Source organism: Molothrus ater, chromosome 19 (assembly GCF_012460135.2).
Source record: "Molothrus ater isolate BHLD 08-10-18 breed brown headed cowbird chromosome 19, BPBGC_Mater_1.1, whole genome shotgun sequence".
Classification (NCBI taxonomy): domain Eukaryota; kingdom Metazoa; phylum Chordata; class Aves; order Passeriformes; family Icteridae; genus Molothrus; species Molothrus ater.
Genome location: NC_050496.2, coordinates 11632199 through 11659785, shown reverse-complemented (window position 1 = coordinate 11659785; position 27587 = coordinate 11632199). Strand labels below are relative to the sequence as shown.

The window sequence follows — 27587 nt, the reverse complement described above, 5'->3', positions numbered from 1 at the left end:
GCTCTGCCCCGGTTTGAAACGCCAGGTGTGTGCTAAGGAAGGCAGGAGCCTCCCTGAAATAGAAAATGGAAACTCCTTCCTTCCATTTCCTCTGAAATGGAAAATGTAAACTTCCTTCCTGAGTTCCTTCCTAAATTCCTTCCTTCCAAAAATCCTAAAATTCCTTCCTAAAATTCCTTCCTAAATTTCTACATTCCTTCCTTCCTAAATTCCTGAATTCCTTCCTAAATTCCTTCCTTCCTAAATTCCTGAATTCCTTCCTAAATTCCTTCCTTCCTAAATTCCTTCCTTCCAAAAATCCTAAAATTCCTTCCTAAAATTCCTTCCTAAATTTCTACATTCCTTCCTTCCTGAATTCCTTCCTGAATTCCTTCCTGAATTCCTTCCTGAATTCCTTCCTGAATTCCTTCCTGAATTCCTTCCTGAATTCCTTCCTGAATTCCTTCCTGAATTCCTTCCTGAATTCCTTCCTGAATTCCTTCCTTCCAAAAATCCTAAAATTCTTTCCTAAAATTCCTTCCTAAATTCCGACATTCCTTCCTTCCTAAATTTCTACATTCCTTCCTTCCTAAATTTCTACATTCCTTCCTAAATCCCTTCTTCCAAAAATCCTAAAATTCCTTCCTGAATTCCTTCCTGAATTCCTTCCTGAATTCCTTCCTTCCAAAAATCCTAAAATTCTTTCCTAAAATTTCTCCCTGAATTCCGACATTCCTTCCTTCCTGAATTCCTACATTCCTTCCTAAATTCCTTCCAAAAATCCTAAAATTCCTTCCTAAATTCCTTCCTAAATTCCTACATTCCTTCCTTCCTAAATTCATACATTTCTTCCTTCCTGAATTCCTACATTCCTTCCTTCCTAAATTCCTACATTCCTTCCTAAATTCCTTCCTAAATTCATTCCTCCCTTCCTAAATTCCTTCCTAAATTCCAAATTATTATAAATTTGGAATTAAGGGGCTCTCAGGCAAAGGTATGGGAGCAGGAATGACAGTTCTTTATTAGGGAAGAAAATATTTTCCCTTGCAGGGATGAAACCACCCAATGGATCCTGAAATGCAGGTGCAGGGCCCGGGGCTCCTGGGGCTGGGCAGTGCCTGCAGGAGGGGAATTTGGGGACACAGAGCAGAGGTTTCACCTTCAGGAGGGGAATTTGGGGATGTTTTGGGCAGAGAGCAAAGGTTGTACCTGCAGGATGGGGATTTGGGGATGCTCTGGGAAAAGAACAGAGATTGCACCTTTGGGTGGGAATTTGGGGATGTTTTGGGCAGAGAACAAAGGTTGCACCTTTAGGATGGGAATTTGGGATGCTCTGAGAAGAGAGCAGAGGTTGCACCTTCAGGAGGGGAATTTGGGGATGTTTTGGGGATGCTCTGGGCAGGGAACAGAGGTTACACCTGTAGGATGGAAATTTGGGGACAGAAAACAGAGATTGCACCTTCAGGATGGGAATTTGGGGATGTTCTGGGAAGAGAACAGAGGTTACACCTATAGGATGGGAATTTGGGGATGCTCTGGGAAAAGAACAGAGATTGCACCTTCGGGGTGGGAATTTGGGGATGTTTTGGGAATGTTTTGGGCAGAAAGCAGAGGTTCCACCTTCAGGATGGGAATTTGGGGATGTTTTGGGCAGAGAGCAGAGGTTTCACCTTCAGGATGGGAATTTGGGGATGTTCTGGGCAGAGAGCAGAGGTTTCACCTTCAGGATGGGAATTTGGGGATGTTTTGGGCAGAGAGCAGAGGTTACACCTGCAGGATGGGAATTTGGGGATGTTTTGGGCAGAGAGCAGAGGTTGCACTGCAGGATGGGAATTTGGGGATGTTCTGGGCAGAGAGCAGAGGTTGCACTGCAGGATGGGAATTTGGGGATGTTCTGGGCAGAGAGCAGAGGTTGCACTGCAGGGATGAGGATTTGGGGGCAGAGAGCAGAGGCTCTGGGCAGAGCTGAGGTTCTGGGCACAGGTTAGACCTGAGTGTGTTGAAATGAAAACCAAAACTTTATAGTGAGGCTTGAGCCACCCCTGAGCCGGGAATGTGCTCTGGAGCCATCTCCCTTCCTGTGGAGCCCAGGTTTCACCCTGGGCATGGACAGGGGGTGCTGAGAGGGTCCCTCTGGGGCTCTCTGTGCCCTCCAGGCTGCATAACAACCACATCTGAAAGCTTTTATCCCCTCCTTGTCAGCCCAGAAGGGTTTTCCTGCTGCGCCAGCCCTGCTGGAGCTGGGAGCTGGGGCACCCCAGTGTTTGGTGTTTGCCCCTGGCAGGGGCAGGGTTAATTTCCCGGCAGCTGGAGTCATTGCATTCCTCACAAAAGGCAGATCTAATCTATCCCACCTTTCTCTTTGCCTTTTCCCCGGGTGTTTGTTCATCCCCCGGCTGAGGAGGAGATGCTGGTGGGCTTGGCAAAGCTCCCCACAGGATCTGGGGGCACGTGGAGGGCGAGGGCAGGGCAAGAACAGATCCCAGGGCTTTGGAAAAAATTTATAACATTTATTTCCCCAGATCTCCTGGCGAGGAGCCTCCAGTTTAACCTTTCTTTTTTTTTTTTTTTTCCTTAAAATGAGGCTTTCAGGAGGTTTTTTGGGTGCTGATGGGGCTGGGTGAGCTTCTGGTGCCTTTCCTAAAAAGGATTTGGGGCTCAGCATCTTCCCTGCCAAGACCCAAAACCTCTGAGGGAAAGTTTACTTAAAAATTCACTGCAGCAGGTCCCTGATGGCTCAGCAGCTATTTTGGGTCTGCTGAAAGGCAGAAGAATGCTGGAATTAAGTGTTATTATTCCCATCCTTCAGAGCTGTCGTGCAGCTCCGCTGCCTGGGGTGGGTTTTGTTCAGAGTTTGGGGTTTTATTGGGTTTTATTGGGGTTGGGATGTGCTGCTTGCCCTCCCTGGGCAATCCAGAGGATTCCCCAGCCCTGGCTCTGGGTTTCAGCCACTTCCTGGCTGCTTTTCTGCTGGATTTTCATGTCCAGGTGCTTTTCCCTGCAGGAGCTGGGGGCTCCTGCATTCCTGCTTTGCTCAGATTTCCTTTGCTCAGGGCAAAACAAACAGCAGCCCTCGAGTTTGTTTGGTTTCGTGGAGCCCTGGCCCTTTTCCACAGGCTCTGGGAGCAAGGAGGGGTCTGGCTCTGAGGGTGAAAAACTTTGGGGTTTTTTTTTGGGAATGTAGCAAAGCCTCCCATTGGGAAACCTCCTTCCCTTCCGTTTCCAAATAACCCAGAGTTGCCTCAGCATGGGTTTAATTAAGTTATAATATATTTATATATATATAAATATAAAAATATATATTATATATAATGTATATAAAATATATATATAATTGTATATATACACACACATATATACATATATATTACATATATACACATATATATACACACATATATACATATATATTACATATATACACATATATATACACACATATATACATATATATTACATATATACACATATATATACACACATAATATAATATAAATAATATAATATAAATAATATAATTAATATAATATAATTAATATAATATAAGGTTATAGATCCATGAGGGATTGATCCCTGTCTCCTGTCCCAGGTGGGATTTCTGCCATGAAAATCCCTGAGTACCAAACCCACCCATGGGATCCTGGGAAGGACTCAGAACCTTCAAAGGTTTTATTTTCCATCTTTATCCATGAAAACCTGGCTGCTTCCCACCCCTGGGTAGCACTTTAATGCTTGCAATCCAGTGGTGGCTGGGTAGGTTGGAATTATTTGCCAAAACCCCCACAAAATGCTAATTATCCTAATTTCTACCCAAGCATTTTGTTTTATTAATGGAGGTAAAGGCTTATTTACTGCCGCAGTGCAATTTGTCAGCTGCTCTTAATTAGGATTCTCTCTCATTATGCACCAAGCGTTTGATAACAGCATTATTTGGGAAGCCCCAGAGCTGGAGCTGCAGAGCTCCTGGTTCTGAGCTGGGGTTGGGGTTCAGTCCCCTCCCGCCCTGCTCGGGTCTGTGGGGTCTGGAGCACTTTGGGGTGGGGTGGGCTGAGAAATCCCTCGGGGAAAAAGCAGGGACAGAAATCCTGGTTTAAATCTTAATCCTTCCTTCCATGAGCTGCTGCTCTGCACGGAGCCTCTCTCCATCATCCCGAGCCTCTCTCCATCATCCCGAGCCTCTCTCCATCATCCCGAGCCTCTCCATCATCCCAAGCCTCTTCCATCATCCCGAGCCTCTCCATCATCCTTCCCCTCTCCATCATCCTGAGCCTCTCCCATCATCCTTCCCCTCTCCATCATCCTGAGCCTCTCCCATCATCCTTCCCCTCTCCATCATCCTTCCCCTCTCCATCATCCTTCACCTCTTCCATCATCCTTCCCCTCTCCATCATCCTGAGCCTCTCCCATCATCCTGAACCTCCTTCCCTGGAGCAGGAATTGCTGGGATGGCTGCTGGTGTTCCATGGGCCTCTCCCTCCTCCTGGCTTTTCTCCCCTCCTGGTCTGCTATTCCATGGGATTTTCTCTCCTCCTGTTCTGACATTCCCTGGGCTTTTCCTTTCTCCTGGTCTGGTATTCCATGGAATTTTCCCTCCTCCTGGCTTTTCTCTTTTCCTGGTCTGACATTCCATGGGCTTTTCCCTCCTCCTGGCTCTGATATTCCCTGGGCTTTTCCCCCCTCCTGGCTCTGACATTCCATGGGTTTTTCCTCTCCTGGCTCTGATATTCCATGGGCTTTACCCTCCTGGCTTTTTCCTCCTTCTGCTCTGACATTCCTTGGGCTTTTCCCTCCTGGCTCTGACATGCCCCAGGCTTTTCCCCTTTCCTGCTCTGACATTCCCTGTTTTTCCCCTCCTGTCCCTGACATTCCCTGGTTTTTCCCCCATCCTGTCCCTGACATTCCCTGGTTTTTCCCCCCTCCTATCCCTGACATTCCCTGGGTTTTCCCCCCTCCTATCCCTGACATTCCCTGTTTTTCCCCCATCCTGTCCCTGACATTCCCTGGTTTTTCCCCCTCCTATTCCTGACATTCCCTGTTTTTTCCCCCCTCCTATCCCTGACATTCCCTGGTTTTTCCTGTCCCTGACATTCCCTGTTTTTTCCCCCCTCCTATCCCTGACATTCCCTGGTTTTTCCTGTCCCTGACATTCCCTGTTTTTTTCCCCTCCTATCCCTGACATTCCCTGGGTTTCCCCCCCTCCTATCCCTGACATTCCCTGTTTTTCCCCCTCCTATCCCTGACATTCCCAGGGCTTTTCCCCCCTCCTATCCCTGACATTCCCTGTTTTTCCCCCCTCCTATCCCTGACATTCCCTGGTTTTCTCTCCCTCCTATCCCTGACATTCCCTGTTTTTTCTCTCCCTCCTATCCCTGACATTCCCTGGTTTTCCCCCCACCTGGCTCAGCCTTTGCTCCCTGCCTTTTGCTCAGTTTGTGCCTGGCTCGGGCTGCTCCAGGAGCATTTCCCAGCCGGAGGAGGAGCAGGGAACGTTCCCCTCCCTGCCCTCGCCTGCCTCCTGCACCACCCCCTGTTTATCCCGGGCTCTGCTGCTCCCCCAGCCCTTGTTTGAGCTCCGTTTGTGCCTTGGAGTCTGCTGGGAGCAGAACCCCCAATTAATTCCCCCTCAGTGAAAGGCAAACCTGCCATTAGGGTGTCAGGAGGCAGCAGCAGAGGCTCTGTCACTGCCTGCAGCTGCTTCTGTGGGAATCCCCAGCTCTGACTCACCCAGCAGCTTTTGCTGCTTTTTGTGCTTTTTATTAAGCAGGATTTTTATGCTTTTTATTGATGCTTTTTTATTTCTTTATTAATAATTTTATTTTTATTTATTTTACGCTTTTTATTTTGTACTTTTATTATTATTTATTTTATGATTTTTATTAGTATTTTATGCTTTTTATTTTATTGTTTATTTCTATATTAATTTTATTATTTTTATTCTTATTTTTACTTTTATTATTTATTTTATTTTTTATTTTATGCTTTTTTGTTTTATTATTTTATATAATTTATTTTATGCTTTTTATTTTCATTTTTGACTTTTATTATTTATTTTATGATTTTTTATTATTATATTTTATGCTTTTTATTTTATTTATTTTTATATTATTTATTTAATGCTTTTTATTTTTATTTTTTACTTTTATTATTTATTTTATGATTTTTTATTATTTTATGCTTTTTATTTTCATTTTCTACTTTTATTATTTATTTTATGCTTTTTTATTATTTTATTTTATGCTTTTTATTTTATTTATTTTTATATTATTTATTTAATGCTTTTTATTTTCATTTTTTACTTTTATTATTTATTTTATGATTTTTAAATTATTTTATGCTTTTTATTTTATTATTTCTTTATTTTTATATCATTTATTTTGCGCTTTTTATGTTTATTTTTTAAATTTAATTATTATTTATTTTATGCTTTATTATTATTTTATTTTATGCTTTTTATTTTATTATTTCTTTATTTTTATGTTATTTATTTTATGCCTTATTTATTTTAAGAGGGTATTTCCTGTTGGGACTGAGGTGTTTATCAGTTCTTATCTCTGTCACGTTCTCACCTGAGTTCTGCAGCACAAACTAAAAATAGAGCCCTTTCTTTCTTTCTACAAGGTTTTTTTTAAAGATAAATTGTCTAATTAAGAAATGACACCTAAATTATTTTTACTTTTAACTCAATAACTAAGTACCTGTGGCCCACAATGTGGATTTTTATCCAATTGCACAAAACCACCCAAACCCATGGAGGAGAAGGTGAAGAAGAAGAAGCAGCCTCTGCCCTAAAGCCTCCATCTTGCTTTATTACTATATATTATTACTTTATTATTATATTATTATTATATTGTGAAAAGCCAATCATAATACGTGCATTTTCCACATCCCCCCTTGTGTTTTTATGGGACAGCCGAGGTTTGGGGCATTTGGGAGGGTCCCTATGGTGACACCTGAGCTCCAATCAGGGTTTAAGGATTTAAACTCCAGCACTGGGCAGTGCAGGAGGAGCCCATGGGCAGAACTTTGGGAGGGGTTAAAAGGTGAAACCTCCATCGTAGGCTGAGCACAGGGTGGGGAAAACCCTCTGCTCGTTTTCTCTCTTCAGTCTGCTGTTGTATTTTTGATGAGGTATTCCTTTATTACCATATATTTATAGTATTGTATTTTTTGGTATTTTTATTGTATTTTTTAATATTTTTTAAATTGTATTTTTATTGTATTTTTAAATTTTTTTTAATTGTATTTTTATTGTATTTTATATATATATATATATTTATTTTTTTTTAATTTGTACTTTTATTGTATATTTTTAACAAACCTTTCTGGGCTGATGAGCAGTGAGTGGCCATTCCTCCCAGGCTGTGCTGAGCTCTCCCTCACGTCTGCAGGGCTGGCTGAGCACCCAGAGGAAGCTGTGTGTTAAAATAATGCAATTAAGCACTGCAGCCTCTTCATTTGGGGGCTGATGGATGCTGGCTGAGCCCTCTGCATCCTGCCCGGGCTCCCAGAGCTGCCCTTCCCCTCTGCAGAAGGGAATATTGGGGAGGAACGAGCTGGTAATTGAAGGTTTGTTTGCTTTTCCCTCTCACCCTGGCAAAAAGCCTGCGAAAATCCACGTGGGAAAAGGGGTGGGACTGGTCCTGGCCAGGCTTTAATAAATGTGTGCAGAGCAGCTCCTGTTGATCCCAGCTGGTTGTGGAAATCTGAATTAAAATCTCACTTTGTGGGGTGCAAACGCCTCTGAGGGTGCAGGGGGTGTGAGGAATAAAAACCCCCTAGGATGAAAATAAAAACCCTCAGGAAAATTCTCCTCGAGGTCTGGCTGTGCTGGAACAGGCAAATCTCCTCCCAGCACAAACTGATTATTAAAATCTGAATTAAAATCTCACTTTGTGGGGTACAACCCCCTCAGAGGGTGCAGAGGGTGTGAGGAATAAAAACCCCCCAGGATAAAATAGAAACCCCCCAGGATAAAATAGAAACCCCCCAGGATAAAATAGAAACCCCCCAGGATAAAATAGAAACCCCCCAGGATAAAATAAAACCCCCCCAGGATAAAATAAAACCCCTCAGGAAAATCCCCCTCAAGGTCTGGCTGTGGCTGGAACAGGCCAATCTCCTCCCAGCACAAACTGATTATTAAAATCTGAATTACAATCTCACTTTGTGGGGTACAAACCCCTCTGAGGGTGCAGGGGGTGTGAGGAATAAAAATCCCCCCAGGATAAAATAAAATCCCCCCAGGATAAAATTAAAAAACCCCCAGGAAAATTCTCCTCAAGGTCTGGCTGTGCTCTAACAGGCAAATCTCCTCCCAGCATACACTGGTTATTAAAATCTGAATTAAAATCTCACTTTGTGGGGCACAAACCCCTCTGAGGGTGCAGGGGGTGTGAGGAATAAAAAACCCCCAGGACAAAATAAAACCCCATCAGGATAAAATAGAAACCCCCCAGGATAAAATAAAAACCCCCCAGGATAAAATTAAAAACCCCCCAGGAAAATTCTCCTCGAGGTCTGCCTGTGGCTGGAACAGGCAAATCTCCTCCCAGCACAATCTGGTTATTAAAATCTGAATTAAAATCTCACTTTGTGGGGCACAAACCCCTCTGGGGGTGCAGGAGGTGTGAGGAATAAAAACCCCCCAGGATAAAATAAAAACCCCCCAGGATAAAATAAAAACCCTCAGGAAAATCCCCCTCGAGGTCTGGCTGGGCTGGAACAGGCCAATCTCCTCCCAGCACAAACTGGGAGTGATCCCCACCCTAACTGGTTTTGCTGGGCTCAGATTCTCCGCTTGGAGCAATTATTCCATTGAAAAAAAGGAATTTTGCTGGTTGTGGTTGGGGTTTTTCCAGGATTCCTGCTGGGCAGGAGTTGGTGACAGTGACAGGAAGCTCCTGCTGCCGCAGGGATGCGGTGGGTTTGGTTTTCTTGTTTGGTTTTGGTTTTTCTTTTGGCCAGAGCAGGGAAAACATTGCTGTGCTTTTGTTTTGGTGGTGGCAGAGGTTACAAAACCACCCCTCCCTCGTGCCCTGCCAGAGAAACACCCTGGGGGCATTGGGAATGTGCCTGTTTTGGGTGCCACTGGTGTTCCCTGTGCCCCTTTTTGGGTGCCAGGGATGTTGCCTGTGCCCCTTTTGGGTGCCAGGGATGTTCCCTGTGCCCATTTTGGGTGCCAGGGATGTTCCCTGCATCTGTTTTGGATGCCAGGGATGTTTTGTGTGTCAGGGATGTTCCCTGTGCCCATTTTGCATGCCAGGGATGTTTTGGGTGCCAGGGATGTTCCCTGTGCTCCTTTTGGGTGCCAAGGATGTTTTGTGTGTCAGGGATGTTCCCTGTGCCCATTTTGCATGCCAGGGATGTTTTCTGTGCCTGTTTTGGGTGCCAGGGATGTTCCCTGTACCCCCTTTAGGTGCCAGTGATGTTTTGGATGCCAGGGATGTTCCCTGTGCCCCTTTTGGGTGCCAGGGATGTTTTGGGTGCCACTGATGTTCCCTCTGCTCATTTTGGGTGCCAGGGATGTTTCCTGTGCCTGTTTTAGGTGCCACTGATGTTCCCTCTGCTCATTCTGGGTGCCAGGGATGTTCCCTGCATCTGTTTTGGGTGCCAGGGATATTTTGGATGCCAGAGGTATTCCCTGTGCCTGTTTTGGGTGTCAGGGATGTTCTCTGTGCCCTTTTTTCAGGGGGATGTGATCCCAAACCCTTGATTTTCCTAAAAGGATACATTTTTTAAAAAAAATCTTTAAAAAATACCCATTTTCTATCAAAAAGGATCCCTGTTTTCAGGGATGTGATCCCAAATCCTTGCTTTCCCTAAAAGGATACATTTTTATAAAAATCTAAAAAAATATTTATTTTCTATCCAAAAGGATCCCCTTTTTCAGGGGGAAGTGACCCCAAATCCTTGCTTTCCCTAAAAGGATTATTATTGTGTTTTTCAAACCTAAAAGAATACCCATTTTGTGTCAAAAAGGATCATTTTTTTCCCATAAAAAGGACCCTTTTTTCCCACACAAAGAACACCTCTTTTCCTACATAAAGGACATTTTTCCCCCTCATTTTCTTCTCCACCAGGCCAACCCCACTCCTGTGCCACAGGAGTGCACTGGGAGCTCCCACACCCCAGAACAGTTTTTCCTCCAAGTTCTTCCTGTCCAAGTCTCTCCCTTTCTGCACTAATCAACCCCCGTGGTTATTTCAGCAGACACTAATTACTGCCACCGACTAATTAATGCCAGTTGCCTTCCCTGCTCTCTCTGCAGTGTTTGGAAGGCGCTGACACCAATTAAAGGCCTCCTGCAGGCTCGGGGCTGGGATCAGCCTGAGCTTTCCTGAAGGGCACCAGCGTTGGCACAAAGTGTCCCCAAGCCCAGGGATGGCACCAGATCCAGCTGAGCTTCCCCAAATCCAGCTGGGATTCCTAAAGGTCACCAAGATTGTCACAAATTGTCCCCAAGCCCAGGGATGGCACCAAATCCAGCTGGGATTCCTGAAAATCACCAACATTGTCACAAACTGTCCCCAAGCCCAGGAAGGGCACCAGATCCAGCTGGGATTCCCAAATCCAGCTGGGATTCCTGAAAATCACCAAGATTGTCACAAATTGTCCCCAAGCCCAGAGAGGGCACCAGATCCAGCTGGGATTCCTGAAAATCACCGGTATTGTCACAAATTGTCCCCAAGCCCAGGGATGGCACTAAATCCGCCTGAACTTCCCCAATCCAGCTGAGATTCCTGGTCACCAACATTGTCACAAATTGTCCCCAAGCCCAGGGATGGCACCTGAGCTTCCCCAAATCCAGCTGGGATTCCTGAAAATCACCAACATTGTCACAAACTGTCCCCAAGCCCAGGGAGGGCACCAAATCCACCTGAACTTCCCCAAATCCAGCTGGGATTGCCTCCATCCCGGTGCAGCTTAGGGAGGTGTGAAAAATGTCTGGTTTATGATTGGCTTTTTGCAAATATTGAAATGAATATTGTATGTGTCGTGTTAGAGAGTGATGCTGTGTGAGGTTTTGTTCTCATTTCAGGAAGGGAGATCTCCTCCATCCCTTTCCTGGCTCTCAGCATCCAGGGTTTCCTGGAAATCTCCTCCTTCCCTCAGCATCCATGAGATCAGCTGCCATCTCCCTTAGAGAACACTTCCTTGTTATGTCTGATGTGGGAAAACCACACCAGGATTTCTGCCACCCTGCTGGGTATAGAACTTAAACCAAGAAACCACATTCTAGAATGAAGTTTATGCATTCTGGCTAAAAGCTAGGACTGGTCAGAAAATAGGGTTTTTGTTTTTCAATGAAATTCTGGCAAATGAAAAGCAAATTCAAAGCCATATCAGCTTGATTTTGTATCAGTAAAAGAACTGAATTTCAGACTTGCAGTGTTTCCCATGCACTGGAAATGTTGAGGGTTTTTTTCTAATGTCAGAAAGGGAAATCTCCTCCATCCCTTCCCTGGCTCTCAGCTTCAGGATTTGTTGGAAATTTCCTCCATCCCTTCCCTGGCTCTCAGCTTCAGGATTTGTTGGAAATTTCTTCCATCCCTTCCCTGGCTCTCAGCTTCAGGATTTGTTGGAAATTTCTTCCATCCCTTCCCTGGCTCTCAGCTTCAGGATTTGTTGGAAATTTCCTCCATCTCTTCCCTGGCTCTCAGCTTCAGGATTTGTTGGAAATTTCCTCCATCCCTTCCCTGGCTCTCAGCCTCCAGGCTTTGCTGGAAATCTCCTTTTTCCCTCCTGTCCCTGCCAGTGCTGAGGGATTGAGCCCCAGCCCCTCGGGCTGGGTCAGTGGAGGTGAGAGCTCCCAGCTGAACTGCAGGGAGGTGTCATTGGTATTAACAGCCCTGCTCAGACTCGTTATGCAAATGAGGGGAGAGGAGCCAATTGAGTTATTCATCTTTAACCTTTGTTTTGGGTCCCTGTGACCCTCCCAGGGAGGCTCCTGTTGCTGCTCTGCCTCAGGGCGATGGTTTGTGCTGCTGGCCTGGGCCCCAGAGCTGCACCCAGGGGATGCCAGCCTGATCCCACCTGCACATCCCCGGCTCTGGGTGCTCCCAGGTGATCCCACCTGCACATCCCCGGCTCTGGGTGATCCTGGGGGGATCCCACCTGCACATCCCCGGCTCTGGGTGATCCCACCTTGATCCCACCTGCACATCCCTGGCTCTGGGTGCTCCTGGGGGGATCCCAAGGGATCCCAGGGGATGCCACCTGCACATCCCTGGCTCTGGGTGCTCCCAGGTGATCCCACCTTGATCCCACCTGCACATCCCCGGCTCTGGGTGATCCCACCTTGATCCCACCTGCACATCCCCGGCTCTGGGTGATTCCAGGTGATCCCACCTTGATCCCACCTGCACATCCCCGGCTCTGGGTGATTCCAGGTGATCCCACCTTGATCCCACCTGCACATCCCTGGCTCTGGGTGCTCCTGGGGGGATCCCAGGGGATCCCAGATGATCCCACCTGGATATTTTGCCCTGGGGGTGATCCCACCTGGACATCCCTCCCTAGGGGTGCTCCTGGGGGTGATCCCAGGGGATCCCACCTGCACATCCCTGGCTCTGGGTGCTCCTGGGGTGATCCCAGGGATCCCACCTGGACATTTCCTCCCTGGGGATGCTCCTGGGGGTGATTCCAGGTGATCCCACCTGATATCACCTGGACATCCCTCCTGGGGGTGATCCCACCTGATCCCACCTGGATATGACTCCCTGAGGATGATCCCAGGTGATCCCCCCTGCACATCCCTCCCTGTGGATGCTCCTGGGGGTGATCCCAGGTGATCCCATGTGCACATCCCTACCTGGGGGTGCTCCTGGGGGTGATCTCAGGTGATCCACCTGGATATCCCTCCCTGGGGGTGATTCCCAGGTGATCCCCCCTGCACATCCCTCCCTGTGGGTGCTCCTGGGGGTGATCCCAGGTGATCCCCCCTGCACATCCCTCCCTGTGGATGCTCCTGGGGGTGATCCCAGGTGATCCCCCCTGCACATCCCTCCCTGTGGGTGCTCCCGGGGGTGCATTCCCAGCCCTGCAGGGAGGAGGGCGCTCAGGGTGGCACCAGGTTCACAAATCACAGCCAGGGACACCTTCCCTTCTCCCAGCTGTGCTCCTGTGCCTCTGATCCCGGGGTTCCTCCTGCTTCTGGAGCTCCAGGTGGGTCTGAGGAACCTGAGGACGTCAGGAACACCCACCTGGATGGCTTTTTATCAGGAGCTGGAGTGACAGGAAACCGGGAATGGGTGGGGCAGGGTTGGATGGGATAGGGCAGGAATCCTTTCCCTCTCTGCAGGGCCTTGCTGTGGGGCTGGGGCTGCGTCTTTAGCCTGGCTGTGGGGTGTGCTTTGAGGCTGTGGGGTGTGCTTTGAGGTTTTGGGGGGTACTTTGAGGTTTTGGGGTGGCTTTGAGGCTGTGGGGTGTGCTTTGAGGTTTTGGGGTGGTTTTGAGGTTTTGGGGTGGCTTTGAGGCTGTGGGGTGTGCTTTGAGGTTTTGGGGTGGCTTTGAGGCTGTGGGGTGTGCTTTGAGGTTTTGGGGTGGCTTTGAGGTTTCGGGGTGTACTTTGAGGCTGTGGGGTGTGCTTTGAGGTTTTGGGGTGTGCTTTGAGGTTTTGGGCTGTACTTTGAGGTTTTGGGGTGGCTTTGAGGCTGTGGGGTGTGCTTTGAGGTTTTGGGATGTCTTTTGAGGCTTTGGGGTGTGCTTTGAGGTTTTGGGGTGTGCTTTGAGGTTTTGGGGTGTGCTTTGAGGTTTTGGGGTGGCTTTGAGGCTGTGGGGTGTGGGGAGGGGCTGGGATGGGATTCCCCAGGAGCTGTGGCTGCCCCAGCCCTGGAATTGTCCCAGGCCAGGTTGGATGGGGCTTGGAGCACCCTGAGTGGTGAAATGTGTCCCTGCCATGGCAAGGGGTGGCACTGGGTGGCTTTTCAGGTCCCTTTCCAGCCTGAGTGCCACAGCTTGGTGGGAGCTGCTGTGACACATCCCCATCCATCCCCATCCATCCCCAGCCCTGGGCACCAGCTCTGGCCTGTGCTGACCTCTCTGTGTTGCCTTGCAGGGCTTCCCTGGCCCTCCCCACGCCGCCCTGGCCCTGAGCTGCGAGCAGAGAGCCCTGAAGGAGAAGCAGGAGCAGAGCCCTGGCTGGGATTTCGGGAGCAGCAGCAGCGAGCTGGCCATCAGGATAGGTAGAGCTGGGCTGCAGCCAGGCAAGCATCCTGTCATATCCCACCCCCGAGGGCACAGAGCCCCCTGCTGCCTTTCCTTTCCTTTCCTTTCCTTTCCTTTCCTTTCCTTTCCTTTCCTTTCCTTTCCTTTCCTTTCCTTTCCTTTCCTTTCCTTTCCTTTCCTTTCCTTTCCTTTCCTTTCCTTTCCTTTCCTTTCCTTTCCTTTCCTTTCCTTTCCTTTCCTTTCCTTTCCTTTCCTTTCCTTTCCTTTCCTTTCCTTTCCTTTCCTTTCCTTTCCTTTCCTTTCCTTTCCTTTCCTTTCCTTTCCTTTCCTTTCCTTTCCCCTCATCTTTCATTTCCTCTCCTTTTCCTTTCTCCTTTCCCCACTTGCACTGTCTGGCCCATGAATTATTTATTTCTCGCTGTCTCTGTGCTGTGCTGCAGGAGTGAAACCCTGGGGTTGTTTCCAGTTCTGCCTCTGTCCCCGTGGCTCCCCCAGCCCCAGCTGTCCCCCCTCATTCCGGGGGTGAATCCAGAGGCTGCAACACGCAGCTCTTTCCTCCTTAAACAGATTCTAAGGAAGGAATTAAATAAATCTGGGTGGTTCTTTGGGCTTCCCCAGGCTGGTTTTGGGGTGGGTGCTGGGGACAGGTCCCCTGAGACAGCACAAGTGGCTCTTCCTCCACTCAACAGCTCTCCAGGAGACAAAAATGCAATTTAGCCAATTAATTTTATTTCTCCTCTGATTATTTGCTCGGGATTGTGGTTTGAAGCATCACGGGTGCAGCTGGGAGCAGATTGGTTTGAAGGAATGGTTTTTTTCCTTTTGCAGGGAGTTGCTCTGCTCCCCTCTGAAATCAGCCTCTTTTATTTACCCCCACTGCTTAATTGCACGGTTCCTAAAAACGCTGCAAATGCTCCGGGTTTCAGCAGCAGCCTGGCTTTTTCCAGAGGGATGGGAGGATTTTTCCTGAGCTTTGCGTGCTCTGGGTCCTTGGGAGGCAGCTGCAGGGGGGTCGATGTTTTTGTCAGGTGGGAACTTCCCATCTCAGGCCCAGTTTAATTTTATTTTGAGGGGAAAGCAGAAGTGCTCAGCCCTGCAGCTCTCAGCAGCTCGAGCTGCTGAGGTTTTTATGTTTTCATCTCCTTTTGGTTATTGCAGACAATAACAGTGCAAATGGTTTTGGGAATAGAAAATTTCCATTAGGCTTTGTTGGTTTTTTTTTTTCCCCTCTCTCTGGGGACATGGTGTTAAGGACAATACATTAATTCTTTTATTGTCTTTTCCTTTATTCCCTTTTCTTTCTGGCGAAATAAACTCGGTATTTTCCCCAGCTTTCCAGGAAAGCTGCTTTCCCCAGGGCTGGGTAGTGCCTGCCTGGCCCTGGGGAGGCTCTGGGAACATAATGGGCGTTTTCAAAGTCTAATGGGTACTAAGTGGAATATTTCAGGCTTAATCACTGTTGAATCATTGACCCTTCCTTCATATTTACATCTTTTTAAATCGCTAAAGCTGTGAAAACAAAGGAAAATCCCAAAGCAGCAGCTGCCTTGTGCAGCCTCGGTGCCTGGGGAGGGAGAGCAGGGATGGAAATGTGGGAGCTGGGATGGGAAATGTGGGAGCTGGGATGGGAAATGTGGGAGCTGGGATGGGAAATGTGGGAGTTGGGATGGGAATGTAGGAGCTGGGATGGAAATGTGGGAACTGAGATGGAAATGGGGGAGTTGGGATGGGAAATGTGGGAACTGAGATGGAAATGTGGGAGTTGGGATGGGAATGTAGGAGCTGGGATGGAAATGTGGGAGCTGGGATGGGAAATGTGGGAGCTGGGATGGGAAATGTGGGAGCTGGGATGGAAATGTGAGAGTCAGGATGGAAATGTGGGAGCTGGAAGGGAAATGTGGGAGCTGGGATGGGAATGTGGGAACTGGGATGGAAATGTGGGAGAGGGAAGGAGAGGAGAGGAAATTTCAAGGAAAGGAAAGGGAAGGGACAGGAAGGGAAGGAAAGGAAAGGAAATTTCAAGGAAAGGAAATTTCAAGGAAAGGAAATTTCAAGGAAAGATTATAAAATCTTGTGACTCTCAGAGAGTCCAAGCCAGCTGACTGGGATTGGCCATTAATTAAAAACAACCAACATGCACCAATCCCAGATGCACCTGTTGCATTCCACAGCAGCAGGTAATCGTTGTTTTTCTTTTCCTCTGAGGCTTCCCAGGAGAAAAATCCTGAGATTTTTCATCAGATGTGTCTGTGACACTCTGGGGTGCCAGGAGTGCCCTGGCTGCTCCTAAACCCCCTGGGCAGCCCATCCTGCTGCCTTTGCCAGGTGTTCAATGCAGAGGAAATGGCCAGGGCAGGGTCAGTGCAGGGCTGCAGGCCAGGCCTGACCCCGCTGTGTTCTGGGGCAGTTCCCAGAAAGGATTTCCAGGCAGCAGAGCCCCTGGAAACCCGAGCTGTGACTCAGGACAGCTGCCTATGGAACAGCTGATGCCTCCTGCTGCTGATTCACTGCCCAGTCCCGGGGCTGAGTGGGAGATGCTGCTCCCATCCCTCCTGGGAGCAGCCCCAGGGGCACAGCAGGGTGGGTAAAGCCCCAAATCCCCCCTTGGAGCCCAGGCTCAGTGCCCAGCACGGCTCCAGGGAGGGGAGGGCAGCAGGAATTGCTCAGCTCCAAAGGAATGGATGAGGGGGCAGCAGGAGAAGCCTCTGTGCTGCTCAGCATCCAGCCCAGAGCCAGGGATGGGAGCCTGGCTCCTGGAGAGAGCCTGGAGTGACAGGACAGGGAGGAAAACAGCTTCACACTAACAGGGAGTGGGCTGGGATTGATTTCGGGAGAAATCCATCCCTGGAAGGGTGAAATCCTCCCCTTGGAGGGCAAAATCCATCCCTGGAAGGGCGAAATCCTCCCCTTGGAGGGCGATATCCATCCCTGGAAGGGTGAAATCCTCTCTTGGGAGAGTAAATTCTGTCCCTGTGAGGGCAAAATCCATCCCTGAGAGGGCAAAATCCATCCCTGGAAGGGTGAAATCCATCCCTGGGAAGGCAAAATCCATCCCTGGGAAGGCAAAATCCATCCCTGGGAAGGCAAAATCCATCCCTGGGAAGGCAAAATCCATCCCTTGGAGGGTGAAATCCATTCTTGGAAGGGCCAAATCCATCCTTGGAAGGGCCAAATCCATCCCTGGGAGGGTGAGATCCATCCCTGGGAGGGTGAAATCCATCCCTGGAAGGGCGAAATCCTTATCTGGGTGGGCAAAATTTGTCCCTGGGAGGGGAAAATCCTTCCCTTGGAAGGCAAAGTCCATCCCTGTGAGGACAAAATCCTTCCCTGTTAGGGCAAAATCCATCCCTGGGAGGGCAAAATTTGTCCCTGTGAGGCGAAATCCATCCCTGTGAGGACAAAATCTGTACCTGGGAGGGGAAAATCCTTCCCTGTTAGGGCAAAATCCCTCCCTGGGAGGGTGAGGAGGGTCTGGGATGAATTCCCACAGGAGCTGTGGCCGCCCCTAACCCTAACCCCAACCCCCAAGGCCAGGCTGGAGCACCCTGGGCTGGTGGAAGGTGCTGCTGCCCTGGCTCATTTCTGATTTCCCTGCTGTGTGCAGTGTGAAGTCACTGCTGGCTCTGCTGGAATGACTCAGTTGGGCCTTTGCAGGGCCGTGATTTAGGAGCTGCTGCTGCCCTGGCATCCCTGCCTGGCTGCTCAGGAGCGGCTCCAGATGGATTTCAGTGCTGCAAAAACCACCCTGTGCTTGCAGCAGCAGCTGTGAGAAATGAAATTTTGTTAAACTCGTTACTTAAACGAGCTGGGAGCTCTGGGGGACCTGCACTGAAACCTCATCACGTAGAAATTGTATATTTTTTTTTTTTCCCCCCTCAAACTGGAGCTGCTGCATCACATCTGAGGCCCAGGTGAGGATTTGGGTCCCTTGCAGCAGCATCACCCCTTCCTAAGCTCATTCTTTGCTATTTTTTCCCTTATTTTTCCCCTCCAAAGGAAGTTTCCGTGCACCAGGGCTGCCCCAGGGGCTGCACAGGAGAGGAAGCAGAAGCTGCTCATGCAGAATCTCCTCTCCTCAGTGCACTGGGGTGAGCTGGGCAGATAAAGGGGAGACCAAAAACCCTTGGGAACCAGCACAGAGAGAGAGCAGGAGCTGAATTTTGGGGCTTGAGGCAGCACAGCAGTGGGGCTTGCCCTTAGAGCCAGAAAATTCCCATTTTTCCCTGTTTCCTTTAAAAAAAAGAAGGGAAACCCTGAGGGGAAACCCTGCCCAGCTCTCTCACAGGAGCAGCCTGTGGGTTTTCTCCTTCCTTCCCCTGAGCAGAAGCAGAGGCTGTGAGGGAGAAATGATGGATCCAGACCCTGGGGATTGATCGGGGTCATTCAGCCAGAGCCTCCTGTGTGCATCCAAAGGGTTCATGAAGCCCTTGTAACTTACATAACATGAACCTTCTGCTTGAAAAGGAGTAAAAATGAGTTTAAAAGGGGCTGTTGCCCAGTTTTTAACCATCCCAGCTCTGTCTGGGGTAACTTTCAGAAGCCATCAATCCATGGGAGGGCTCAGAGGCAGCCTGGGTGACAAATGCACGTGGCAGTGTCTGTGTTGATTAAAACCCATCCTAGTGCCCCTTCCTGATTAAAACCCATCCCAATGCCCCTTCCTGGAGCCTTTCAAATGTTTATTGACCATCCCTGACAGCCTGGGCTCCTCCTTGGCTTTTATAGCCCGGGGTTAAATGTGGATTTATGGACCCAGGGCTCCAGAGAAATAAATGAAATGTGGGCTCAGAATTCCTGCTGAGGTGATGAAATTCCTGCTGCACTCAGGGATCTCTGCCCCCCTCACTGCAGTCCCTGCCTGCTCCTGTCATATTTTCTGAAAAATCCTCCTCACCCAAGATTTTTCTCCTGTTTTGCTGCTTTGGAATGTAATCTAAAAATTTTTTATCCAGCATGTGAATTATTTTAGCTTAATGGCCAATCACGGCCAGCTGTGTCAAAACTCGGAAAAGTCACAAACTTTCATTATCATTCCTGTTAAGCCTTCTGTCAATATAATATAATGTAATGTAATATAATGTAATGTAATATAATGTAATATAATGTAATATAATATAATATAATAAATATAATATAATATAATATAATATAATATAATATAATATAATATAATATAATATAATATAATATAATATAATATATAATATAATATAATGGGTGCTGGGACAACCCTGGCTCTGCTTCTGCTTCCTCAGCTCTGAGCACCCCAAACCTGCTCAGCCTTGGGATCACAGAGGGGTTTGGGGCACCTTGGGCTGGGTTTTATTTCCCAAAATCACTTGGGGTTCTTGGCAAGGCTGCCCAGAGGGGTTTGGGGCACTTTGGGCTGGAAAAGGATGAATTTCCTGTGTCCTGGGAAAATGGAGGCATTCCCACCTTGGCTGGGATTTGGCGTGAGGGCTTTCAGCTGGTTTTGCTCTCTCACACCCCAGTTTAACTCCAGTTTGAGCCAGAGCTGGGTGCTGGTGACTGGGAGCTGCTGGGGCAGAGCTCATCCTGCAGGATCTTGGGATCCTTTTCCCTCCCTGGAGCTGGATCCTTTTTCCTTCTGCAGGATCTGGGATCCTTTTCCCTCCTTCAGGAGTTTGGGATCCTTTTTCCTCCCTGGAGCTGGATCCTTTCTCCTGCTGCAGGATCTGGGATCCTTTTTCTTCCTGCAGGGTTTGGGATTCCTTTTCCCTCCTGCAGGAGTTTGGGATCCTTTTCCCTCCTGAAGGATCTGGGATCCTTTTTCCTCCCTGGAACTGAGACCCCTTTTCTCTCCTGCAGTATCTTGGGATCCTTTTTCCTACTGCAGGAGTTTGGGATCCTTCTTCCATCTGTGGGAGTTCGGATCCTTTTTCCATTTGCAGGAGCAGAGATCCTTTTTGCATCCGCAGGAGTTTGGGATCCTTTTTCCTCTTGGAGTTGGGATCCTTTTCCCTCCTGCAGGATCTGGGATCCTTTTTCCTCCTACAGGAGCTTGGGATCCTTTTCCCTCCCTGGAGCTGGATCCTTTTCCCTCCTGCAGGAACTGGGATCCTTTTTCCTCCCTGGAGCTAGGATATTTTTTCCTTTCTGGATCTGGGATCCTTTTCCCTCCTGCAGGATCTTGGGATCCTTTTCCCTCCCTGGAACAGGGATCCTTTTCCCTCTGCAGGATTTGGGATCCTTTTTCCCTCCCTGGAGCTGGATCCTTTTCCCTCCTGCAGGATCTGGGATCACTTTTCCCTCCCTGAAGCTGGGATATTTTTTCCTTTCTGGAGCTGGGATCCCTTTTCCCTCCTGCAGGAGTTTGGGATCCTTTTTCCTCTTGGAGCTGGGATCCTTTTTCTCTCCTGCAGGATCTGGGATCCCTTTTCCCTCTGCAGGATCTTGGGATCCTTTTCCCTCCCTGGAACAGGGATCCCTTTTCCCTTCTGCAGGATCTTGGGATCCTTTTCCCTCCTGCAGGATCTTGGGATCCTTTTCCCTCCTGCAGGATCTGGGATCACTTTTCCCTCCCTGAAGCTAGGATATTTTTTCCTTTCTGGACCTGGGATCCTTTTTCTCTCCTGCAGGATCTGGGATCCCTTTTCCCTCTGCAGGATCTTGGGATCCTTTTCCCTCCCTGGAACAGGGATCCCTTTTCCCTCCTGCAGGGTCTGGGATCCTTTTTCCTCCCTGGAACTGGGGTCCCTTTTCCCTCCCTGAAGCTGGGATATTTTTTCCTCTCTGGAGCTGGGATCCTGTTCCCTCCTGCAGGATCTGGGATCCTGTTCCCTCCTGCAGGGTTTGGGATCCTGTTCCCTCCTGCAGGATTTGGGATCCTGTTCCCTCCTGCAGGATCTGGGATCCTGTTCCCTCCTGCAGGGTCTGGGATCCTTTTTCCTCCTGCAGGGTCTGGGATCCTTTTTCCTCCTGCAGGGTCTGGGATCCTGTTCCCTCCTGCAGGGTCTGGGATCCTGTTCCCTCCTGCAGGAGCAGGTTTCCTCTCCCTGAGTGGCTGCTCTGCTGTGATCTGTGCTGTCATTTCCTTCCCATCTGCTTTCCGTTTCCACCCATTTCTTTTCCTGGCAGCTCTGGGTGTCCTGAGCGCGTTGTTCATGCCCAGGCCTCCCTTTTGTGCCCCAGCACGTGGTATATGGCACAGGATGATGGAATATGCCTTTGCTCTAAAAATCAATGTTTCAGTTCCTCCCCCCTCCCACCAGGAAGCTCTCCCAGATACAAATATTGATTGGTGAGCTAAAAGCCACGTTTAGATCATAACTGCCCTTTAAATCACTGGGGCTGGGGGGTTTGCACCATAATTACTCTTTAATTCAGTGGGGCTGGGGGGGTTAGAGTCTAATTGTTCTTTAATTCAGTGGGGCTCATGGATTTGTGCTTAATTGCTCTTTAAATCAGTGGGGCTGGGGGGCTAATTCTGTGGGGTTGGGGGGTTTTATTTTGATTATTTTTTAATTTTGATTTTTATATAGATTTTTCCTTTATTTTTATGTTTCCTGTTATTTTTTCATGTTATTTTTTCCTGTTATTATTTTTTCCTTTTTTTTTTTTTTCCTGTTTTTTTTCCTGTTTTTTTTTTTCCTGGTTTTTTTCCTGGTTTTTTTTCCCTGTTTTTTTTCCCTGCTATTTTTCCTGTTATTTTTTCCTGTTATTTTTCTTTTTCTTTTTATGTTTCCTGTTATTTTTTCCTGTTATTTTTTCCTGTTATTTTTTCCTGTTATTTTTTTCCTGTTATTTTTTTCCTGTTATTTTTTTCCTGTTATTTTTTTCCTGTTATTTTTTTCCTGTTATTTTTTTCCTGTTATTTTTTTCCTGTTATTTTTTTCCTGTTATTTTTCCTCTTATTTTTCCTCTTATTTTTCCTGTTATTTTCCCTGTTATTTTTATTTTTATTTTTATTTTTATTTTTCCTGTTATTTTTCCTCTTATTTTTCCCTGTTATTTTTCCCTGTTATTTTTCTTTTTCTTTTTATTTTCCTGTTATTTTTCCTGTTAATTTTCCTGTTAATTTTCCCTGTTATTTTTATTTTACTTTTTTTTTTTCTCCTACTTTTCTTTTTACTTTTGATTTATTTTGATTTCCATTTTCCACGCCCCGCTGCTTTCTCGTCTGTAACCGTTGCCAGCTTCAAGCAGAGCTCTTTATCTCTGAACCTGTGTTATCTGCAAGGCCCAGAGCTGAGCAGGTCCTGCCCATCTGGGGCTCCGAGCTCACCCCGGGCCCCAATTTCACCCTCCTGGCTGATGCTCAGCGATAAAACCCCAACCCCAGAGGGGGAGCAGAGCTGGGATTTCTTCCCTTCAAAGGCTGCGAGGGATGTGTGGCAGCAGATGGTGTGAACTGCCTGAAAGTCGGCCTGAATTGCCAATTAAGTGTAATTAAAACGGGGCTTATTTATTTGTTTGGCTGCCAAGGGGGCGTCGCTTCCCTTTGAACCAGGGGCTGGGCCCTGGGGCCTTCCCTGCTCCCAGGAGATGGGAGGGGATTTCAGGGGGTGCTGGGATTTCAGATTTATCCTGCAATGGTTCTGGGGCTTTTTCCAGACAGGGATTTTCAAATTTATCCTGGTCCAGGGGCTTTTCCCAGCAAGAATGGAGGGGATTACAGGAGATACTGGGATTTCAAATTTATCCTGGAAAAGTTCTGAGGCTTTTCCCAGCAAGAATGGAGGGGATTACAGGAGGTGCTGGGATTTCAGATCCATCCTAGAAATGGTTGTAAGGCTTCTTCCAGACAGGAATTTCAAATTTATCCTGGAAATGGTTCTGGGGCTTTTCCCAGCAGAATGGAGGGGATTACAGGACGTGATGGGATTTTATATCTATCCTGGAATGGTTCTGGTGTTTTCTCAGCCAGAATGGAGGGGATTACAGGAGGTGCTGGGATTTTATATCTATCCTGGAATGGTTCTGGGGCTTTTCTCAGCCAGAATGGAGGGGATTACAGGACGTGATGGGATTTCAGATTTATCCTGCAATGGTTCTGGGGCTTTTTCCAGACAGGGATTTTCAAATTTATCCTGGTCCAGGGGCTTTTCCCAGCAAGAATGGAGGGGATTACAGGAGGTACTGGGATTTTATATCTATCCTGGAATGGTTGTGAGGCTTTTTCCAGCCAGGGATTTCAAATTTATCCTGGAAATGGTTCTGGGGCTTTTTGCAGCCAGAATGGAGGGGATTACAGGAGGTGCTGGGATGTCAAATCCATCCTGGAAATGGTTCTGGGGCTTTTTGCAGCATGAATCCCTCTCTGGGGTGGGAATGGGGGCAGTCCCAACCTGGGAAGAGGCAATTTAGGGGATTATTTTAGTTTTGTTTGAAATGGGGCTGGAAAAGGGAAAAATCCCCTGCCCGTGGCTGTGGGGTGGAACTGGGTGAGTTTAAAGATCTCTTCCAGCCCATCCCATGGTTCCATCCCTTCCCAGCTGGATCTCAGCAGCTTTGCTTTCCTTTTTAGGGGGGGGGGGATTATTTTGGTTTTGTTTGAAATGGGGCTCAGAGCAGCCTGGGACAGGGAAAAATCCCCTGCCCGTGGCTGTGGGGTGGAATGGGCTGAGCTTGAAGCTCTCTTCCAGCCCATCCCATGACTCCATGCTTTTCCAGGTGGGTCTCAGCAGCTTTCCCTGGACACTGAGGTGCCTCAGGGCTGCTGGCTGTGCCCTGGCTGCCAAACCCCTGCAGGATCTCCATCATTTCCTGCTCCCTGTCCGTGTTTTCCCGGAGTGGGGCTGTCAGACACGTCCACGGGCCCTGTGCAGGGGCAGAGGAGCAGCCTGGCTGCTGAGGGGGAGGGTTTTTCCATGGAAAGGCACCTTGGAGTGATCCTTTAAGGGAACACGCAGGGAAATGGAACGAGGAGGGTTTTTATTCCATGTGTGCTCCCACCAGCTGAGTCATCCCTGCATTCCCACTCGGGCTCAGGAACATCCATTTCCCTTGGATTCTGAGGAGGAGAAAAGAGCCCAGCTCCTTCTGCCACAGCCCCCAGGCATGGCTCAGATCCATGGTTTTTATGGAATGGATTTCGGGGTGGTGTTTGCTGCCCTCCCCCTGCTCTGGGGGATTTGGGATTGGTGTGAGGATGATGCTGGGATTATTTAGGATTGGTGTGAGGATGATGCTGGGATTTGGGGTTTGGGATTGGTGTGAGGATGATGCTGGGATTGGGGATTGGTGTGAGGATGATGCTGGGATTATTTAGGATTGGTGTGAGGATGATGCTGGGGTTTGGGGTTTGGGATTGGTGTGAGGATGATGCTGGGATTGGTGTGAGGATGATGCTGGGATTATTGGGGATTGGTGTGAGGATGATGCTGGGGTTTGGGGTTTGGGATTGGTGTGAGGATGATGCTGGGATTATTTAGGATTGGTGTGAGGATGATGCTGGGATTATTTGGGATTGGTGTGAGGATGATGCTGGGATTTGGGGTTTGGGATTGGTGTGAGGATGATGCTGGGATTGGTGTGAGGATGATGCTGGGATTATTGGGGATTGGTGTGAGGATGATGCTGGGATTATTGGGGATTGGTGTGAGGATGATGCTGGGATTTGGGATTGGTGTGAGGATGATGCTGGGGTTTGGGGTTTGGGATTGGTGTGAGGATGATGCTGGGATTATTGGGGATTGGTGTGAGGATGATGATGGGATTTGGGATTGGTGTGAGGATGATGCTGGGATTATTGGGGATTGGTGTGAGGATGATGCTGGGGTTTGGGGTTTGGGATTGGTGTGAGGATGATGCTGGGATTGGTGTGAGGATGATGCTGGGATTATTGGGGATTGGTGTGAGGATGATGCTGGGATTATTTGGGATTGGTGTGAGGACGATGCTGGGATTATTGGGGATTGGTGTGAGGATGATGCTGGGATTGGTGTGAAGATGATGCTGGGGTTTGGGATTGGTGTGAGGATGATGCTGGGGTTTGGGGTTTGGGATTGGTGTGAGGATGATGCTGGGACTATTGGGGATTGGTGTGAGGATGATGATGGGATTTGGGATTGGTGTGAGGATGATGCTGGGATTATTGGGGATTGGTGTGAGGATGATGCTGGGGTTTGGGGTTTGGGATTGGTGTGAGGATGATGCTGGGATTGGTGTGAGGATGATGCTGGGACTATTGGGGATTGGTGTGAGGATGATGCTGGGATTGGTGTGAGGATGATGCTGGGATTATTTGGCATTGATGTGAGGATGATGCTGGGCATGGTTTTGTCCCCTCTGTGCTGTCCTAGCCTGGAGAGTGGTTTGTCCTCCCTGTGAGTGAATCCTTCCTGTGAGCCACCCTGCATTTCTGGGCTGGGGCCTCAGCCTGTCCCTGCTTCTGCCAGGGCCAGCAATTCTCATTTCAGATCCATAAATCAGAGTTTATGGAAGGAAAAATCCCATGCCCTGAGCCTGAGCCTCGTCTTCCCCAACCCTCCCTTTGGCCACGTCACTCCCAGCCCTGGCTTTGCCTTTATCCCCAAAATAGGAACGTGAAACACAGGGCACAGGGCTGGAGAGAGCTGCACTCGGAATAAAGGCGGGATCCTGTCAGGAATCCTTGGGAAGTGGCTCCTGCTCAGCCAGCAGGGCTCTCCTCAGCTCCATCTCCCTCCCTGCTGCTGTTTTCCTGCTGCAGATTTCCCCCGTGGGAGATGGGCAATCTCCTGCTCGATCCCTGTGGGATTTGTTGGGAGTTTTTGGGATCCGGCCCCTCTGTGGGACTCAGGGATGGGGTGGGATCCCACCACGGGCTCCTCTCCAGGCTCTCCTGGTCCCTTCCCACCCCATAATCCCTTTGAAATGCAGTTTGTGTGCAGAACCCCCCCAGTTCTGCTGGAATGGGGTCCCTTGTGGATCAGGGGGGGTGTGTGTGTGGTTCCTTCAGGGGAACCACCTTTTATTTTTATTTTTATTTTTATTTTTATTTTTATTTTTATTTTTATTTTTATTTTTATTTTTATTTTTATTTTTATTTTTATTTTTTTTACTTCTATTTTTATAATAAGTGACAATGCCACCAGGGAAGGGCACGGGGGAGGTGAGCTGGGAATAAGGTGGCAATAAATGGATTCAATCCATTTGTGGATTAAAATGGGGAGAAATGCTGGGCAGGGGGCAGAGCTGGGGGTGGGTGCAGGTGTTCCTGGGGGTGCTGGGATGGTGGCAGGGTCCTGAGGGAATGGCAGGGACGTTTGGGAATGGCAGGGACGTTTGGGAATGGCAGGGACGTTTGGGAATGGCAGGAACGTTTGGGAATGGCAGGGACGTTTGGGAATGGCAGGAACGTTTGGGAATGGCAGGAACGTTTGGGGCTGCTCATGGGGAGCAGCACCCAGCCCATCCCCAGCTCCAGCCTCACCAGCCCTGCCTGCTGCTCTGTGCTTCCCTCAGGGGCCATGGAGCCACCAGGGCGTCCCCCCTGCCTGGGTGATGGATTGTGCTCCTGGGAGCAGCCTCCTGCTCTGGTTATTCCTGGAGAACAGGCTAAAATCCAATCTGTTTGTCCCTCCAGAGGGAGCTGCCATTGATTTTGTGAGTCCAAGGGCTGGGAACAAAGGAGCACTTTATTTATTTTCCTCAGAAATCGATTCCTTATTTCATTTTTCCTGCTCTGAGAGGGGCCCCTCGTGCCAGCTGTGTGCCAGCCCCAGACTGGGAAGTTGGGATGAGGATGGCAGCTCCAGCTGTGCCTCTCCAGATGTGGATTTATCCCAGAGCACTGAGCAGCAAATGCAGCCTGGCACTGGAGGAATTCCTTCTAGGAACTGGTGTGCAGAGAAAGGGAATTCTAAACTGACAGAGGGCAGGGTTAGGTGGGATATTGGGAAGGGAGGATGGAGAGGGCCTGGACAAGAATTCCCAGAGCAGAATTCCCAGAATTCCAGAGATCCAGGCTGCCCCTGGATCCCTGGCAGTGTCCAAGGCCAGGCTGGAGCAGCCTGGGGCAGTGGGAGGTGTCCCTGTGGCACTGGATGGGATTTGAGGTAATTTCCCACCCAAATCCTTCCATAATTATGGGCACTGCTGCACTGGGCACTTCCCTCTCTATTTAAACCTCCGGGATTTGAAGCTTTTATTAATTTATTTTTAAATGAATTTAATTAACGTGCAAGGAGAGTTCTGGAGGTGAAGGCACCGTGTCCCTTTGGAGTGCAAGGAGCAGCAGGTGACTGTGGGTGGTGGGAATGGCAGGAGGAGAGAATGGGAGGAATTGTGGAGAGCAAGAACTGAGCTGCTCATCCTGTCCCTGGTTTGGAGGGAAATGGTGAAATCCAAGTGGGAATAACCCCATTTCTGTTCTGGGACCCCAGCATCTGGGCTGTGTGGCTGGGTTTGTGCTGCTGGCTGCTCCTGGAGCCTCTGCCAGCCCCAATTCCTGCTCCCTGGATTTCCAGGCTTCAGCTCTCGTTCCAAAGGACAGGCAG

The 27587-nt window shown here is 48.6% G+C and overlaps 1 protein-coding gene across 1 annotated transcript in view; it reads left to right on the top strand.

Moving 5' to 3' along the window:
• The window catches only part of SLC39A11 (solute carrier family 39 member 11), an 81968-nt gene that overhangs the window by 10127 nt on the left and 44254 nt on the right, over positions 1-27587 (top strand). Inside the window, exon 5 of the mRNA XM_036394801.2 lies at positions 14036-14183. Coding sequence (XP_036250694.1) covers positions 14036-14183 — 148 coding nt within the window. The remainder of the gene's footprint in view (positions 1-14035; positions 14184-27587) is intronic.